Consider the following 18,166-nt stretch of genomic DNA (forward strand, 5'->3'; position numbering starts at 1 on the left):
CCTGGATCAGCCCAGCTAAGTCCCACAAAAGCAAACTAGACACACGCAGGACCAAAAAAGGAGCCAAGTAAAAGCGAAGGCCCCACACGAGGAGTAAGCATGCTGTCATACGTGTACATAAAAATGGTCTCATACTGAGAAATCTTTAAAGGTGGGATCAGAGAAGGCAAGTGCCTTTTGATTATTTGCTCTTGTTTGATGTCCCTGCAAGAAGGACAGAGACAAGATGTGCTTAAATTCTCAAAGAAAGCGTTACACTGTGTCCAAGCTATACAACCACTATCACTAAACCCCACTCAGCCTTCCGATTGTTAGACAGAGCACTGGAAAATCAATATATCATTGAATGGAGGTCAGAAGGGTGGTCGCTTGGGGAGAAGTGACAGATTTGCTCTCTTTTGCTCTCTAAGCCCACCCCATCCTCCTCCAGCCCCCGTTCGTGGGCTTGACTGTGCCCCCTCCACCCCTGTTCCCCCACATGAGTGGATAGATGCCATGCATTCTGCCATGGGGATGTGATATTAGACAGCCCGTATTCAAATGGCACCCGCAGAGCTGCGTGAGCACAGGAGCCAAGGGCCGACATGACTACAGGATTACACAGCAGCAGGTGTGAAACAACTCACAAAAGCACATAAACACACACTCAGCTCATGCCAGACAGAAAAGGGGGCCCAGTAAAGAACGTGTTCAGATTAGCCCCCGCTCGCCACTTTTAGGTGCCATTTTCAATGGCGACAATTTTCAGCTCTGTGGTTTTCAGCTCTGAAATTGTCAGGGCTCAGGTCAGCAGGCGCACAGAACACCGAGCTGAAAATGACCGATTGAAAGGGAGCAGTTAAGGGCTTTAAAAGGGATAAAATGGTAGGGTCTCTGGTTAAGAAGATTTTTGACCTCCCAGAAGGAGATGCAGGCAAATGCTGTATCATCTGAGCTTTTTGATGTGTCACAAAAATAAACTTGCTCTCATGGGCTGCAAAGAACATGGTCAGGCTTGTAGAATATATACAGACAGGAAGACCGCTTGGTGCATGAGATCACACTTAATCACTGTGTCTTCCCTGTCCAATACTGTATCACTCACACTGAGTAGACACAGAAAGGAACAAAGAACGGTGGTGAAAACAGTGATCTAATGAATCAATAGTCAACCTGCCAACAAATAAGCAGAAATGGGCGAACGCCTCAGACTTGTCAATTACAAAACCTTAAAAGGAATAGTTCACCCAAAACGAACATTCTGTAATTATTTACACACCCTCATGCCATTCCAAACATTTCAAAATGTTTACAATGCCATTACAATGCATAGGGACTGAGGCGTTCAAGCTTACACAAAGGTGAACAATACAAAAAAATCTCAGATCTCAATTAAAGAAAGAAAGTCATAAGGTTAGAGGTGTCCCAAAACCTATAGTGGTATCAGTATCAGGTCCGAAATCGCACTCATGTACTGGTACTCGTACTCGTAAAAATGCTCTCATCCCAAAAAACGATACCATCTGACATACGAATGTCATTAAGTAAACATTCAGCCCACAAATTAAAATCACGTTATGTCCTAGTGAGATTATTTAACTACAAAAGCTGCTATTTAATCAGATAAAAATATAGTTTGCATGTTATTCAAATGTGAGCGCTTGTGAATGTGTGGAGACAGTGTTGTGCCGACGGCAGCAGCTCCTCCTGGCTCATACAGGGAAAACACTGTCATGAGCACTGCACGATCTGTTTGTAGCAGATGAAAGTAAACATCTGCAAATTCACATTGTAGCATGAAGCAAATACAGAGTACATACTTACAGAGTACATACACTCTGAGTGGGAATCTGACTTCACAACGTTAGAGCACCTTGGTCAAAACAACACAGAAACACAAAGTTATGTAATATTCACTGTAATAATACTACTATACTACTAATAATAATACATATCAGTACTAACTGTATTATACTTCTGTATCTAACATCTGTGTTGCTCTGTTATGCAGCACTCAGTTTGAGAAAATATAACTCCAATGTTGTATTTTGAATTGTGCTGTGAGATTCTGTATATAAGCACTTAATTTGATCAAAAATAATATAATATTATGTTGAAAATGAATTGTTATATTTTCATTTGATTAAAGTTTTAATGAAATTATTTTATTTAAATACCATTTTGATGATAAAATTTTAATAAAATGCTAAAATGGAGTATCGGTACTTGTACTCGTTTAAAAATATATATATTTCTGAGTTAACTATTTCTTTAATAAATGCATTTATTGTATTCAAAAAGTTTATATTTTGGTTGTTTTCTTTTCAATATAGTTCAATTCAAATCTTGAAAGATGGAGATGCAAAAATACTGTGATGGGCTACAACTGTGGTTCAATGATATCCTGAAATGCATATGGTTTTATTACAGCATCATACCAGTTGGCAGGATAATATGTCAATGGATCCATGCTCATGAAATGAAAGGAAGAGTAAAAAGGAAGCGGAAAGGAGAGACAGAGAAAGAGGGAGGGATTGCAGAAGAAGAGAAGAAGCCCATTTGTAATGTATACTATAGGAGGCATTGATGATTGCAATTATCAAATACATAGCTGTTTTAAAAGGCCATTGATTTATGTCATTAACTCAGTGAGTGTTTACTGATTGCTGCATTTGCACGATCACTCATGCTGGGAGATCGGGCATCTGTTCTGATTAGCCCTGAAGAGGAGTGGGCAATCAAAGGAAGGATATAAGCTCACACACCTCCAGCTGGCAGTGTGCATGTGGACATGCACACAGAATTACTCCAGACTTAGCACACAGTGAGCAAAGCACATATTAATGGAATAGTTCAACCAAAAATACAAATTTTGTCATCATTTACCCACCCTCAAGTTGCTCCGAACCCATATGACCTGTATAAAACATGCACAGATACAGTATGTTGGGTAGAATGTTATACTCAGTCCCAATTCACTTCCATTATATTTTTTCATACAATGAAAGTGAATGAGTGACTTGAACATTCTGGGTTTGGAACCATTTGAAGGTGAGATTTTGCATGAATGAGCCCTTTAATAAACAGATATACAGTTCCAGCATGTGCACGTACACACGCACGCACGCACGCACACGCACACACACAATTCTCAGACCTACCATTGTACATTGGCTGGCACTTATCTACTCAGGGCTACTGTATTCAATTATGTCAAAAGCCTTGTTAGGAAACAACGGAGAACATAGCATAACCCGTCATGATAGGAGAAGGGGGAGGGTTTCTTAAGTGCCTACTTTAACAGTTTTCTCCCAGGCTGCCTGGCTACCAGCCCACCCTCAAACAGCCCTCTTTATTGGCATGTAAAAGCCCAGCTTCAGGGGCCTGGCCAGACAGACCAGCCTGACAACTGCGGGTGGGTTTTGGCTTCTTAACTGCCCCATAGTCCGGTCCTTTCACTAACCTCATAGAGCCAGGGCAACCAGCTGACACAGTGCTCTTATCAGCGGGCTGCCTCCTGTCACCACAACAAACAAGCTCCTACTGTCACCACACAACCACCCACACAGAGTTAGAGAGAAACAGAAGGAGATAGAGGGGTGAAAGTGAAAGAGCAAGAGAGAGTGAGAACAGGTTACACAAAAGACAAAGAAAGTAAGAGGAAATGGATATGAAACCAAGAAAGATGACTCCAAAAATTGATATTGTGACCATGGTTATATAAACAAAAAATGTACAGTGGCCACAAAAAGTATTTGGGCACTTAAGTCTTTGCCATACATAACAAAATATAAAACCAAGAGGCATTTATTTTAAAGAACTATAGCATAAACACACTTTGCAAGAGATTCATTTCACAAAAATATATACAGATATACTGTTCAAAATAAAGACAAAAATATTTGGATACTTTCTGGTTGTCAAACGTAACGCCACATTTCACCTGTGGTTACTCTGTTAGAACACCCGTGTGAACTTGTGGGGAACTTACTTCACACATCAACTCATAACTACACTGGTTTTAACTTAGTTGATTAAAAGTGAATGAAAAAAAAACTCCCAAAAATGTTTGCAGATGCCACTTGGTTTGAAAGTGTATTATCTAATGCAATTAGATAATACAATTCATCCATTTTTAAGTGTGACTTAAGTGTCCAAAGGTCTACCAATTCTTTCGGGTGCAACTGTATATATGATGTTTCACGATTTCTCCTGAACACTTACTTCTCTCCTTCATTCCATCTCGCTTTCATTTTCAACCAACGTTTTTTCAGAATAAAACCACTTTCCATTTGTCACCTTAAAAACAATAGTGTGGTCACACCTGAGAGGAGGCGAAAGATACACAGTCACTTTCTCCATCACAGCTGTAGCATAACACGTCTCTGAAACGTAACCGCAACGGGAGACGCGATAGTCGCCCATGTTGCACGGAGCTCAGACAGTCAGGCGCAGTGACAGCCATTGAATTTAAACATGAGCAAGCCACTGCGAGAGGATGCACAATTAGAATGCAGGATTGGATCAATAGGAGTGCTGACAGATGGATTACTAAGGTAAATAGATGATACATGCTGCTTAATAATTAATCAGGCCTCTACGAGTGCCTGGACAGTGAGTAACGGGAAGAGGGAACAAAATGGCAACACTTTCTAATGTGTGCGAGCTATTGGCATTCTAGAGGAGTGCGTGATGTCTCCATGCAGATTCTCCCGATCCGCCTTTCAGCCCCAGGTCTTGCAGATCGGAAATGAACAATGATCACACATATGTGGCCCCTCAGAAGTAATAAAGCAGTGCGTAAAGGTTCGTTAGCACCCAAAAACAAGCTCCAAACAGCTACAGGTGTAAGGGATAATGCTTCTAATGTTTGAAGAGGAGTATGGCTTACATTAAAGACATTTCTCATGCAAGATATCATTGTTTTAATCTGAGTGCCGTGACAACCATCTGCAACTCCCGGAGCTGCCAGAAGCCCTCAACACATCCAGGTCGGTAATCACTGCCTTTCAATAATTCACATTTAAGGGAAGCAATAAATATATATAATATGTATGTCCTTTAGACAAGTCGTCTTTTTGGAAACTAGTCTGTCACAGAAGACTGCACCCTCATACGGAGAGAAGATTAGATTACGGGGGAGTAAGAAAGAGCAAGGAGGGGTAAAGTAAGAGAGAAAAGGATAAAGAGAGCGAATCTGGGATGGATCTGCTCTGCTCTGGGTGGTGAACCTGTTAGTGAGAGTGAAGTTTCATCCCCAGCCTCTTTAAAGGACTCTGGGGGGAGAGGCTTTTCAGCACATCTGCATTAGTCCAGGATGGGCAGAATGAGGGGCTGGGGTTCATGTGAGAATTTGAGTCTGATCTGAGGCGGTCCCTGGTTGCCAGTGGCCCAGAACTAAACTAGGGCCTCTCTAATGATGGACAGCCCACTGTGCTCCGTCTGTGGTACCATGACCGGCTCCCTGAACGGAATCTGCAGAACGGAACTACTGCCAGCTGTGCACTTCCACAGGACTCAGCGGACTGCTTTCGGCTTGCTTTTAAAGCAAAGTGTGACATCACCACAAGACATTCAGGCCATGGGAACAAGCCTGACCAAGTACCTGGGACCAAGACTGGTGCATATGTATGAATGACAAAACCCCATTTACAGCTGCATGTACAGATCTGCCGAGAGCTTACATTAATGAATGAATATCATATAGGTCACAATGCATTGTTCAATACCTTTAAACCACAAATTAAACACAACAAGCAACTACCTCTGCAATTTCATACAAGGCAAGCGCTGTGTTTGTTAGACTATAAAATCTACTGTATATTCACGAGTGTTGTGCTGTGGAGTACAAGATCATCATGGTTTACGTTCATTCACTTGTTCACTCTGATCCCAGCTGTTCGTCTGCAGAGAATGCCTGATCTCATCTCATTTCCCCAATTATTTTCCCTAACAGTGGTTCCACAAACCAGGCTGTGTCCAATTCAAGTGGATCTGCCAACAAAGCTCAGACAGGAAGCGCTAATCCTTGATCTGCATCATGCCGCAACAATGGCCCAGCCCAGAGCTCCTTTACACCGCACAGAGCGCAGAGTCATGCCCTGCTGCTCTGACACCTGCTGTCTTTTGCCAACAGAAATCAGAGAGAAAGACAAAGAGTAGGAAAGTAATACTCATCACTGCTGCTAAGAGGCACAGAAATAACTATAGTTTAAAAGGTGAAAGGTATAATTTTGTGCCACCTGCACCACCGACCGGAATTGCAAAAATAATGACTGTTTTCAAACATAAATGCCAAATACTCTCCTTGTCTGCTATTGGACAAACAAACAGATGGTCCTGCCCACAAATTAATGCTATTGTTTAAACCAGTGTAGCTGGGCAGACTGGTTGGGATGCTCAAACAAACAGAGCAATGTTTTGGTAGAACCACAGAGCCACTGTGTTTATATTGTTCGGTGAAATCAACCTATTGTCTCGTCAAAAGCATTAGAACTCATTAAAGCTGTTGAGTCGTGTCAATGGACACTGGTGTAGACAGGGTGTTATAATTGTTAGAATTGTCTCTTCACATTAGGTTGGGATAGGAGGTATTTTTTACATAAAAAACACCCTTAAGATAGAGAACAAGATAAAACTTTCTTGAAGTTGGTTGCTAGCATATCGTCGCTGTCTGATAAAAGGCATATACCTCCAAAAGAAAATTTTTGAAGAACATGAAAAAACTCTTATTCTCATAAACAATCTTACAAACTTAAAATACATGGAGTTTTGTTAGTGAACGTGGACATACATGGTTTTCTTGGGTTCAGTTACAGACTCAAGTCTAGCTGTTTGTGTTCCCAAAACTCAGTTGGTAGAGAATTTATTTTTGGATATAATCTGCGCGTTCACTTACTATTTTAGATCGAACTCAGTTTTATGACTAGGGTTTCTAGTCCAGTTGTTGAGTAGGCAGTTTTGGGTTTCTGCTTTTACTCAAATTTTTGCATGGATGGATATCTATGGCTGGTAGATATCTTCAAATATTTAAAGCCACCTGACATTGTGTGTGCATGATGTCAGGGAAATCACAGAGACAGCGCAATATAGGCAATCTCTTCTCAACTCTTCAGCCGGAAAGCTGAGGAAAATTACTTGACGCTCTTCAAAACATAAGGGTGGGACGTATGCGGTTTTGATGGACACTTCTCAAGGCCAGTGGAGATCCTTGTTAAACAGATAGACTGATTAAACATCTTTTCATTGGTCATTTCGATGCACAATTCAAACAGTAGGAAGAGGTCATTCAGTATATTCCGTCTGTGGTAAAAAGTCCAAATTGGCAAAAGTGGAGGTATGTGTTTTTCATCGGACAGCGACAATATGTTAAAGGCCCAGTTTTGTTGCTTAACCATGCCGTTGTGATCAGAGAATAACTGATGAGTTAGATGAGAAAAAAGATGATAAAGGAATAGAAAAACAAAGAGCTGGAAAGAAAGAAAATAAGATGGCAAAAAGGGAAAACTTGGAGTGGTTAAAACTCCAAGGTGCAGCTACAGCTCAGGGAAGGAAGAGAGGTCTAATAGAGAGAATAGGGAAGAGAGGGACAGAGAGGGAGGTATGCAGGGTGGAGGGGGTACTGACAGGGAGGCAACATAAGAGGACAAGCCTTTTAACATCTGGGTAGCACAGACGAGCGACCCTTCTGCAGCCTAATTATTAGAACATTCTTACTTAACTTAACCTCGCCACCAGACCGTGACAGAGAAAGGGAGGGAGCAGGAACCAGAGCAGGACAGTGGGAGGGAGGGGGGAATTTTTGCTAAGATGACAATGTGGCTCTCCTTAACTCTTCACCTGCCAGATACGAGTGACAATATCATCTGCTTGACATCTTGAAGAAGAAACTTTCATGCGGCTGAAATATGGAGAAAGACTTGCATTTTTCAGTTTGATTCTCTCAAGTCAAAATAACTCCTTAAAGGAAAATATTGTCATAATTTACTGTTCCAAAGCATGAATGAAACACAAAAAGAGATGTTAGACAGAATGTTAGCCTCAGTCACCATTTGCTTTCATTGCATCTTTTTTCCATACAATGAAATTTAATAGTTACATCAATTGATCACTTTGTCTAACATACATTTTTTTCCTATGTGAATAAGAAAGTAATATGGATTTGGAATTTTCATTTTTGGGTAAACTATTCCTTTAAGTTAAGAACTGCACATATCCTCTTTTTACATCGTGTATGACAATAACACATTTCCATTATTAAGATGTATCCTGGTGTATTTGCGATTTGCTACCTCCACTGCAACTGTTTCCAAAGTTTTCAAAACATCCAAAAGAAAAACACACACAAACACAGCACTGACATCTGCTCTCTGACAAAAAAATAAATAAAATAGAGGCAAAAAACAACAACTGTGTTTTAACAGCTGTCAGTGCACACTGCTCTTTAGAGCTTTTGAAAGGGAAAAGACGGCTGAATAACTATACACTGACAGATCTGTGCAGCCCAATCGAAAAACAAGAAAACAAGAATCAATCACACAGACAAAGTGGGGAGTGAGGAGAAAGAGAGAGAGAGACAAAGTGAGCAGGAGCAGGAAAAATGAGACAGAGAAAGAGCACCGGCAAATAATTAAAGGCTCGAACCCAGTGGTTGACAGGCAACTACAAAGCCAGACAGAGACAGGGAGACGCAATGCAAAAAATAACTATGCTAACACAATACGTCTCTGCTCAGCAGCTGTGTAAATTAAAGGACAAGTCCCCACCAGGTTTGCCACCATAACAATATATCCTCGGGATTGACGAGTTCAGGGAGGACAAGGGAGAATCTTTTAACATATGTTGATGTGTGCTATAATATATATCGACCTGAGCTGAAATAATTGTAAGTTCAGGATGAGCACATAGAAATAGCAGCAGCTCCACAGGGAAGGATGGGTGGCCGTTGGCCCTGCTTTAAGGCCTGAAGGTGATGGGGGTAACCACCCAGTTCCCTGTAAATCAGCATGGATTTATGGAGACAGGCCCACATGGCTCACAAGCTGGTCATGTCAGGAAGGAAGCCCATGTGGCTTTGCTCTGTTGTCTTAAGAATGTTTTCCCTTTTTATTTCAGCAGCTCAGGAAGGCAGCTGCAGTCTGCGTTTCAGCTCACAGTACTGCTGATTGCTCATCCATTGCCTTTTATTATTTTTTATCTTTCTTTCTTCTTGCTCTCCCCCATTCCTTTCTGTCTCTCATCTATGACTTGCTCTCATGTCTTATTTTTTTCTCTTTCGCACTAAGGGTCTGGAAATTCAAAACACAGGTTCCACATTATTGGACTGCCTCTGTGTATGACACAGACATGTACACGCACAAGCTTTCCTTCTGGATGTAGTGCTGGAATAGCTGTCCTGGGTCAGGTTCAGTGCGCAACTCTGTCGCGCTAATGTGTGCAGGGAGAAAGGAAAACAAACAAGCCCCTGCTGTCACACACACACACACAAATGAGTATGTCCACACTTACACAAAAACACAGAAATCCCATGTATATACTGTAAGCAGTGAAGGCCAAAAAACTGACACCACTTGTAAAAATCAGTGGTGGACAGTAACGAAGTAAATGTAATTCATTACTGTACTTAAGTAGCTTTTTTGCGTATCTGTACTTTACTGAAGTATTTAAATTTGGGGAGACTTTTACTTTAACTCCACTACATTTCAAAGTCAAATGTCTTACTTTTTACTCTACTACATTTTCAAAATCAGTCGTTCCTTTTTAGTTATGAGTGGATAAATACGTAACTGGTCAAACGAGCCACCAATCACAGTACAGCGCGCACGCTTTGTTTTGAACTTGCCTTGGCGGCATCTACTAAGCGCGAACCAGGGGTGTGTTTCCCAAAAGCATCGTTAGCCAACTATGGTCGCAAGTTCCGTCGTTATCATCATAGTTCAACAAGTCGGTGTTTCACGAAACCATCATTCCAACGAACATTCGCAAACAGCATCGCAGAGTTGTGTGGTTGGAACGACAGCTCTCGACCTGTGGTTAGAAGCAGAGTTTCTTGTTATTATAACATGTGTACTTAATAAATTATTATCTTGAGCCAAATAAGCAAGATGACATTCAGTACAATCAGTATAATTTATTTAGAAGACATACAAATGTCCTTTATGTCTTTTAGTTTGTCAATAGAATTAAAGCACCGTTTTTGAAGAGTGCGCATGTGTGAACGTGCTCTAGTGCGTAAGAACGAGCCTATGATTGAATCTGGAAATAAAGCAAATAACTGAGAAAAATATGAGATAGTCCTCAGATGACATGTCCGTAATTTATAGCAAAACATCTAGCATTAATTCGATCGCAAACAGATTAATTAAAAGTAGTTTTTACTCCACATGTGTGACATCATTAACCAACGTGGTTGAACAACCAATTTGCGACAATACGGTTTCGGGAAACAGTCGTGACTAGCAAGTTGATTTCTTCAACAGTGCATCGTACTACGGTAGTGGAGCAGCAAGTTACATCGTTGTATGGGAAACGCACCCCAGAGCCGTTAAATATGAGAGTTGCGAACATAGACGGTTGCGACAGTGATCTCGCCGCCGCGCGGTCACGTGATTTGTGTAGCTCTCAATAGTTCCAAACAAATTGCGTTGCCAATGATTTTAAGCGGGGCAGAGAGCAGCAGCTATTATTGCAGCAATTATCAGTAAATATTGACGCATAATGTACATTGCTTATTATGTTGACACTAAAATGACTTGCATATAATAGCATTTTTTTCTGGGGAGTAGCAGAAACACTGCATTAATACGTTTTTGTGTTTAATTTTGGAGGAAATTGGCTGCTCCCATAACATAGAATATATATATATATATATATATATATATATATATATATATATATATATATATATATATTTATATATATTCTATGTATGTGTGTGTGTGTGTGTGTGTGTGTGTGTGTGTGTGTGTGTGTGTGTGTGTGTGTATATATATATATATTTAATGGTGTTGTGCAGGTTTATGTGAATGTATCATAACATTAGGATGTTAATAATTATGACCATAGACACTCGAGAAAAATATATACAGTAAATACTGTAAATGTATTATACCTTATGGGAACAGCCCCTTCCCTCCAAAATTAAACACACAAAAATGTATTCAATTCAATATATATATATATATATATATATATATATATATATATATACACACCTAACTAATTAATGTCATTTTATTAATAGATTGGTGTGCCAAGAGTGACATTAGTCTTCATGTAGACTGAGATAAGCAAGAGTCTTGTGACAAATTATAATAGGACATTATGGCCATAAAAAAATCATAGTACTTGGATACTTAAGTACATTTGAAGGCAAATACTTTTGTACTTTTACTTAAGTGAATGTTTAAAGGCAGCACTTCTACTTTTACTTGAGTAATATTTTACCTTGAGTATCTTTACTTTAACTCAAGTACATGGTATGTGTACTTCGTCCACCACTGGTAAAAATGCTTCTATTTCACATTTTTCAACTGTAACATTATCAATGTCACTAATTCGTTATTTGATTAGGGACCTAGAGGTAGTGCAAATGGTACAGATTTTCTTTACTTAAATGTACTGCTTTAGCATAATGCTTACATATTATAATTATTTTATCTTTTTTTTTTTTTCAGTTTTACATTAGAGTTTGAATGCCAAATTTTTAACATGGTCTCAGACTTTTTGACCCCACCATACATACAAACAACAGGGTTGGGCCGGGACGTGATCCTACACACCCGGTCCCGTATTAGGCTAATCAAGCCTTCGAGAGGGATAAAGGTCGACTGCAGAGGATCGTGCGAGAGAGAGAGATCGTTTACGGACATGTCCGTCATGTGTGTGTTTGTGTCTTCTGTTTTAAGTTTTATATTTAACTATTATTTATATTATCAAGCCGGTTCTCGCCTCCTCCTTTCCATTGATCCCTTTACAATTAGGTTAAATCAAAATTATGAAAGTCATTTTCAAAGATCAAATCATGTCTAGCCTCTACATTAGGTAACAACTGCACTCTGTACAGTGTGTTTCATTACAAGCATTGCAAACTTATTGCTTGGATGCCGTAGGTGTGACGTATTGTAAATCTATAAACAAAACCTGAGATATAAATACCCACGGGGTGAGGCTGTCATATTGCATGTATCTGCAGGAATTGTGTGTGTCATGATAGGACTTCATACTGTGGTTCTACAGCGTGGATGCTGAGAATCACACTAGCTGGAGTAGAGTGCAGATTTGGAGCTTAACACCCAGCGAAAGGACAGGGCTCCTGAAGTGACAGCCAGTAGAACGGTACCCAGTCAAGGGGAACCCAATTTAAGTCTCTTCTAGAACACTGCTGGAAATTCAATTGCATTAGAGCCCTTGGTGGGCCTAAGGTTTAATCTAATTAGATTCAACTTCAAAAGAGAGAGGAAGAGAAGGAGAGAGGCAGAGAGTGAGAAAGCAAAACTGTCTCCCACTCTCCAAATCTTGTATTTTCAAAATCTCTATCTTCTTTCTACAGAGAGCAGACTTGGGTTTTCCTATCCCTTCCGCCACTCTAATCCCCTCTCATTTCAGAAAGAGCCGCCGCTCTTATCTGATTGTATGAATGTCAGATTACAGCCCATTGAGAGACTTGGATTATACCTGGAATGGCCCTCGAGAGCCACTATCTGTGCTTAATATGAGTTGAAGGTGAAGGTGTTATAATCTGTCTACACAAATGGACCGGCACTGTATCGCTGCTTCCTGTACGGCTGGCAGTTCAAAAGCGCTACTGTGGAAGTCTTAAAGAGTGCTCTCAAATGAAAGCCCCCTCAGAGGGGAAATTCTAGATGAGATACTGGACACAGTTTCCTCTAGTCTGTCTCTCTTCCTCCCTCACACTCTTGCCTTTCTCTCTCGTTTCTTGCTGGGTGTCATTCATGGTCCTGCCAGCCTGCGTGCTGCTGTTTTCACCGGATCAGTCTCAGCTCGTCGCCCTTTTCTCTCATCTGTTCGATCAAGGTTGCTTCTATCACTCCCTCTCTCTCTCTCTCTTTCTCTCTTTCTGTCTCTCTCTTTCCTCAAAGTAAGAGAAGGCGTGATTAAAGCGAATTCTAAATCTAAAAAAATCTTTTGAAAATTATAAGGTTTAAACATTTGGAATTTGAAGGTTAGAAAAAAAAAAAAAAGCCAAGGCAGCAGAAAGACACATAAAACCAAGAAATATAAAATAAAGCTGGATAAAGAAAACAGGGAATAAAATGCACATTGTTCAGCAAGTCCTGCAACTCTCCATTTAACAATGACCAGATACAGCAATGAGGCCCCACACACAGTCTTTACCAAGACTACCACTTTAATGTATGTGCACAATTAGCTACACGTTGGGGACACAATTGTCCCCAAAAGTGAGCTAAATATGTCAAAAATTATTTCAAAAACATTGTTGGGGTAGGGTTTGTGTGTATTAATTATAATTAGCTTTATATAAAAACCATAGAGGTCCTGTGCCCATTTAGATAGCTATTTAGAAGTAAACATGTGTGTATTTGTGTGTGTGTGTGTGTGTGTGTGTGTGTGTGTGTGTGTGTGTGTGTGTGTGTGTGCGTGTGTGGGTGTGTGTGTGGACATGTTTAACTGGTTCACACGGGCATTTTTTAGGTTACAAACTGGTAATTACAAGGGTATTATGCTATAAATGTGGTTTATGAGGACATTTCTAGTGTCCCCATAATTCAAATCTCTTAAAAAAACATACAATGTTTTTTGAAAATGTAAAAATGCAGAACGTTTTTCGTGAGGGTTAGGTGTGTGTGTGTGCGTGAGTGCAAGTGTGGGCTTCTACTCTGCAGAGGTCTGATGAATCAGTGCACACATTTCACATTTTCTCACCAACAAATATACACACTCTCTCACCAAAGAAAAAACTCCAATACATTTATGAGTTTTATCTGTGAAATGTATCTGTTCTGTAGTGGCAGCAGGGCACTCTCTCTAAACATTCCCAGCAGTTTGACTTATGACATGGTACATGCTTACTACATTACAGGGATAAAATTTCATGGCAAAGAATTTACAGGGTAAGCTCTGCTACAATATTTGTTGAAAAATCTTTTTAGAAGTAAAGTTTTTAACTTGAAGCTTTGGTGGAATTTATTTTACTATTTGGGTTTTTGTTTCTAATAATTAACCTTATTAATTTAAAACTCTTTGGTAAAAATGTAATTTGTTATTAAAGCTGTTTCTTTTTCAGCTCAATTTATTTTCTATTTTTGTTATGTTTATTCCTTTAATAATTAAATCAGACCACAATTAACAAATACCAGTTCAGTGTCATCTATTGTAATCTAATATGAATATCAGACACATTTAAGAGAGTTCCTAGCTTTGAAAGAATAACCAGCAAAAAAATAGAAATAAAAACAGTTTGTGCAGTAAAACAAAAATGGAAGAAATGTGTATTATTTGATCTGTGCAGTGCATCACTTGTGCAAAAAGAAATCAAAGTGTTTTGAGATCTCAAAGCCTCTTTTGTCGCTGATGTGATTTAAGATAGTTCCAATGTTTTGTGTCTCGTTAAATGTGCACATTGTTTCAAATGTAAAAGAGTACTCACAGCGCTCAATGCGATCCTCTGGGCTGGATGAGGTCTCCCGGTCTGACAGCAGGCCTGACACTGCAAAGATCTTCTTCCCAGCATCTTCCACTGCTTTGAGAGCACTAGGCGAACTGGAGGGTATCTGAGAACCGCCGAAGTCATACTCTTTCCCTTCCGCATCTGAGTAGCGCAGGTGTGGTGAGGCCTCTGCCTCCAGGCAGCCCTTTAGCCGCTTGGCTGGGGTGAAGGCAGACTGGTACCCACCCCCAGTTCCATCACGGTCCTCAGGAGAGGCAAAGGGCCGGAAGGCCCCTACACCACTGTGGTTGAGCATGCTTATGGGGGAGCAGTCCAGATTGGGTGGGGCAAACTGGTGGTGGAGGTGTAGGAGAGATGGAGGGAAATCCCTGTTGGGGAAGCCTGGTGGTACAGCACCCTGCCTATGGTACAAGGAGGCAAAGGTGTAGGAACCGTTGTTGAAGGGGATGTGAACGTCCTTCTCCACAGACACCGGCACGCCAAATGGGCGAGGCTGCTGACAGGGGATGGAGGCGTCACGGCTGGCCTCCGCTGTCGATGCTAGCACCATTAGCGCTGGGGATGCTAATGGGTTGGGCAGGTAGGAGGAGCTCTCCATTTTGAAAGCTGCCCGGTGCAAATCCATTTTGGTGACTGGGCTGGGGTTGGGTGGAGGGGGGGTTAGGGGTGAGAGCAGAGGGGTGTGGGGAAGGGGTGGAGAGAAGAGAGACGGGGTAAAGGGTATGGGCAGAATGGTGCAAATTGTTCCGTTGTCAATTATCTCTCAGAATCTGGTTCGCCGGAAGGAGTTTGGATCTCTCTCACTGATGGCTCATCTTCAATGGTCCTGCACCTAAAGAAAGTTGAAAAGAGCAGGAGTTACATATAACTTTAAAAAACACTCAGAAACTCCTACCTACTTTTCCCTCTCCAAAATAGAAAGTTTCTTTCCGCAGATCTGAGGTTCAGATCACACATAAGCCTCTTATTCCATCTCCCTGTCTGTGGAGCAGAACGGCGTCTGAGGCAGATAAGAGCAGCACGCTGATCAGATAAAAGTGCAGCCCTGCTCGTGTGAACACTCTGGTCCTCTGCCTCCGATGGGATTCTCATACTGATATCATATCAGCCTGCCATCTGCACAGGAAATTTGACTGAATGAATAAATTAGCCACACTTCACCCCTTGACCCGGCTGCAGCCAAACAGCCCGAGAAGCCCAGGAGGATAGCATCCACTCGTTGGCAAATTAGTAATTTAATAAGCGTTTTAGGTAATCTGTGTCTATTTGTGTGTGTATGTGTGAGTCTGTCTGTCTGTCATTCAAAACTCCCTTGAGGGTAACCCGAAAGCGATCTTCTATTTCAAGTTATATGGACACTTAAATTACTGGTACATGAAATTCACAAATGAGCATAATGATTAATATTAATATATTATTAAAAGGTCAAATTAAAATTAAAAAAATTAAACAGTCCAATTTAATTATCAAAAGAGCATTTAAAAGAGTAAAGATAATGTAAACACTCTTTTTGACAGCATAAAGAGGAAATATGTATAAAAGCAGGTAGAGAAAACAGAGTTTAATCCATACATCTGAAGTACGGTCTTCCAATCCAGAGTAATTCAAATGGATGGGCCTTTAGACTTGTGTCATGGTGAGGCCATTTCAAATGCCACACAGAATATCAGACGGCATCAGAGAAACTCCAAGGGAATTTATCAGGGCATTTTTACAGATATCAGCTGTCCAGAACACTCTTTCAAATCAATTTTAAAACTCGATCTGCACACACACACACACACACGCACACACACACACACACACACACACACACACACACACACACACAGTGTCCCAGTAAAAAGAGCTTTACATTATCACATACATGGCAGGGGAATGTGTGCCGTTTCCTGTCTGTAGAAAACAGGTAACACTAAACCGCTTGATGCTGGCGAGAGCCCAAGGTTCGCATTACATTTCATCTTCTCTCCCAATCTAGCTGGAAAAATAGCACCTTAAAAATTTACCAATATCAAAAGGTTTACAGCTCCTGCTGTAATTTTTTTCTGTCCCTCACTCATCAGGTCGTCGCCTCTGTATCGAATCTCTCTCCTCAGAAATCCTCTAAAAAATGAGTGCGGGTGGGTGTTGATAGCAAGGTAATACAATGATAAGTACCTGGATATTTAAATTTTATTATCATGACAATCAGGCAGTCAGGCGGTGTGAAACTGACAATCCAATAAAAGGACATAGGATATCCCCCAATGACGCACAAGAGAGAGAGAGAGAGAGAGAGAGAGAGAGAGAAGTCGAATAACTAGGCTAAGTGTTGTACAGATGTGCTAATCATTTCAGTGACTGCGGCCGATGCCCCAGCTAAACACACGCACAAAAGCATGCACAAACTGGGCAGCCAGTGTCCCAGAGTAACCGGAGAGAGCAGTGAGTCAGCCTGACACACACTGACACGCCAGAAAGAGTGTGTGTGTGAGCAAGAGAAAGAAAGAGAGAGTGGGAAAGGTCATAAGGGGGTAGTACCATATCATCCCACACAACTCTATTTCTCTCCTCTTTGATGCTTTTTTATTCTGAGCAAAATGCACAGCAGATCCAAGAAACCATTTTAAATGTCCCAAAATAAAATCCTCCATTACAGAAAAGTATTTCATCATATCTATCTGTTTCACAAACATAATTTTTTTCACAATTATTAATCTTATTATAATAAAATAACTCTGCAAGAAACTTGTTTGTCATAGAACCTCACAATACATTTGAGATTGATTAACCAGGGGGAAATACAAAGACTGTAAACAGCTCTGTAAAAAATTAAGAGACCACTGCAAAAATCTATTTATAGGTATGTGTTTGAGTAAAATGCAAATGTATGTTTTTCTCTATAAAGAACTGACAACATTTCTCCCAAATTCCAAATAAATATATTGTCATTTAGAGCATTTATTTGCAGAAAATGACAACTGGTCAAAATAACAAAAAAGAGTTTTCAGACATCGAATAATGCAAAGAAATCAAGTTCATTTTCATTTTTAAACAACACAATACTAATGTTTTAACTTAGGAAGAGTTCAGAAATCAATATTTGGTGGAATAACCCTGATTTTCAATCACAGCTTTCATCCATCTTACTCTTGATCACATTCCAGAGGTTTTTAATGGGGTTCAGGTCTGGAGATTGGGCTGGCCATTACAGGGTCTTGATCCGGTGGCCCTCCATCCACACCTTGATTGACCTGGCTGTGTGGCATAGTGTGTTGTCCTGCTGGAAAAACCAGTTGTCATTTTCTGCGAAAATGTTAATATTTTTATTTGAAATGTTGAAAGTTTTGAGAGAAATGTTGTTAGTACTTTATAGAGTAAAACAAAATTGTTTTAATTTTACTCAAACACAAACATATAAATAGTAAATCCAGAGAAACTGATAATTTTGCAGTGGTCTCTTAATTTTTTCCAGAGCTCTCTCTCTCTCTAAATATATATATATATATATATATAAATCTGTCACTGATTTTTTTTATAAATATAGCATTGCAT

The 18,166-nt window shown here is 40.3% G+C and overlaps 1 protein-coding gene across 7 annotated transcripts in view; it reads right to left on the reverse strand.

Annotated features, from left to right (window-relative positions):
- LOC127645133 (E3 ubiquitin-protein ligase RNF220-like) overlaps nt 1–18,166 on the reverse strand; it is a 173,321-nt gene that overhangs the window by 148,081 nt on the left and 7,074 nt on the right. For all 7 annotated transcript variants that reach the window (XM_052128651.1, XM_052128655.1, XM_052128652.1 and 4 more), the window contains exon 2: nt 14,609–15,461. In XM_052128651.1, the coding sequence (XP_051984611.1) occupies nt 14,609–15,254 (646 nt within the window). In that variant the 5' untranslated portion in view covers nt 15,255–15,461. The remainder of the gene's footprint in view (nt 1–14,608; nt 15,462–18,166) is intronic.

Source organism: Xyrauchen texanus, chromosome 6 (assembly GCF_025860055.1).
Source record: "Xyrauchen texanus isolate HMW12.3.18 chromosome 6, RBS_HiC_50CHRs, whole genome shotgun sequence".
Classification (NCBI taxonomy): Eukaryota; Metazoa; Chordata; class Actinopteri; order Cypriniformes; family Catostomidae; genus Xyrauchen; species Xyrauchen texanus.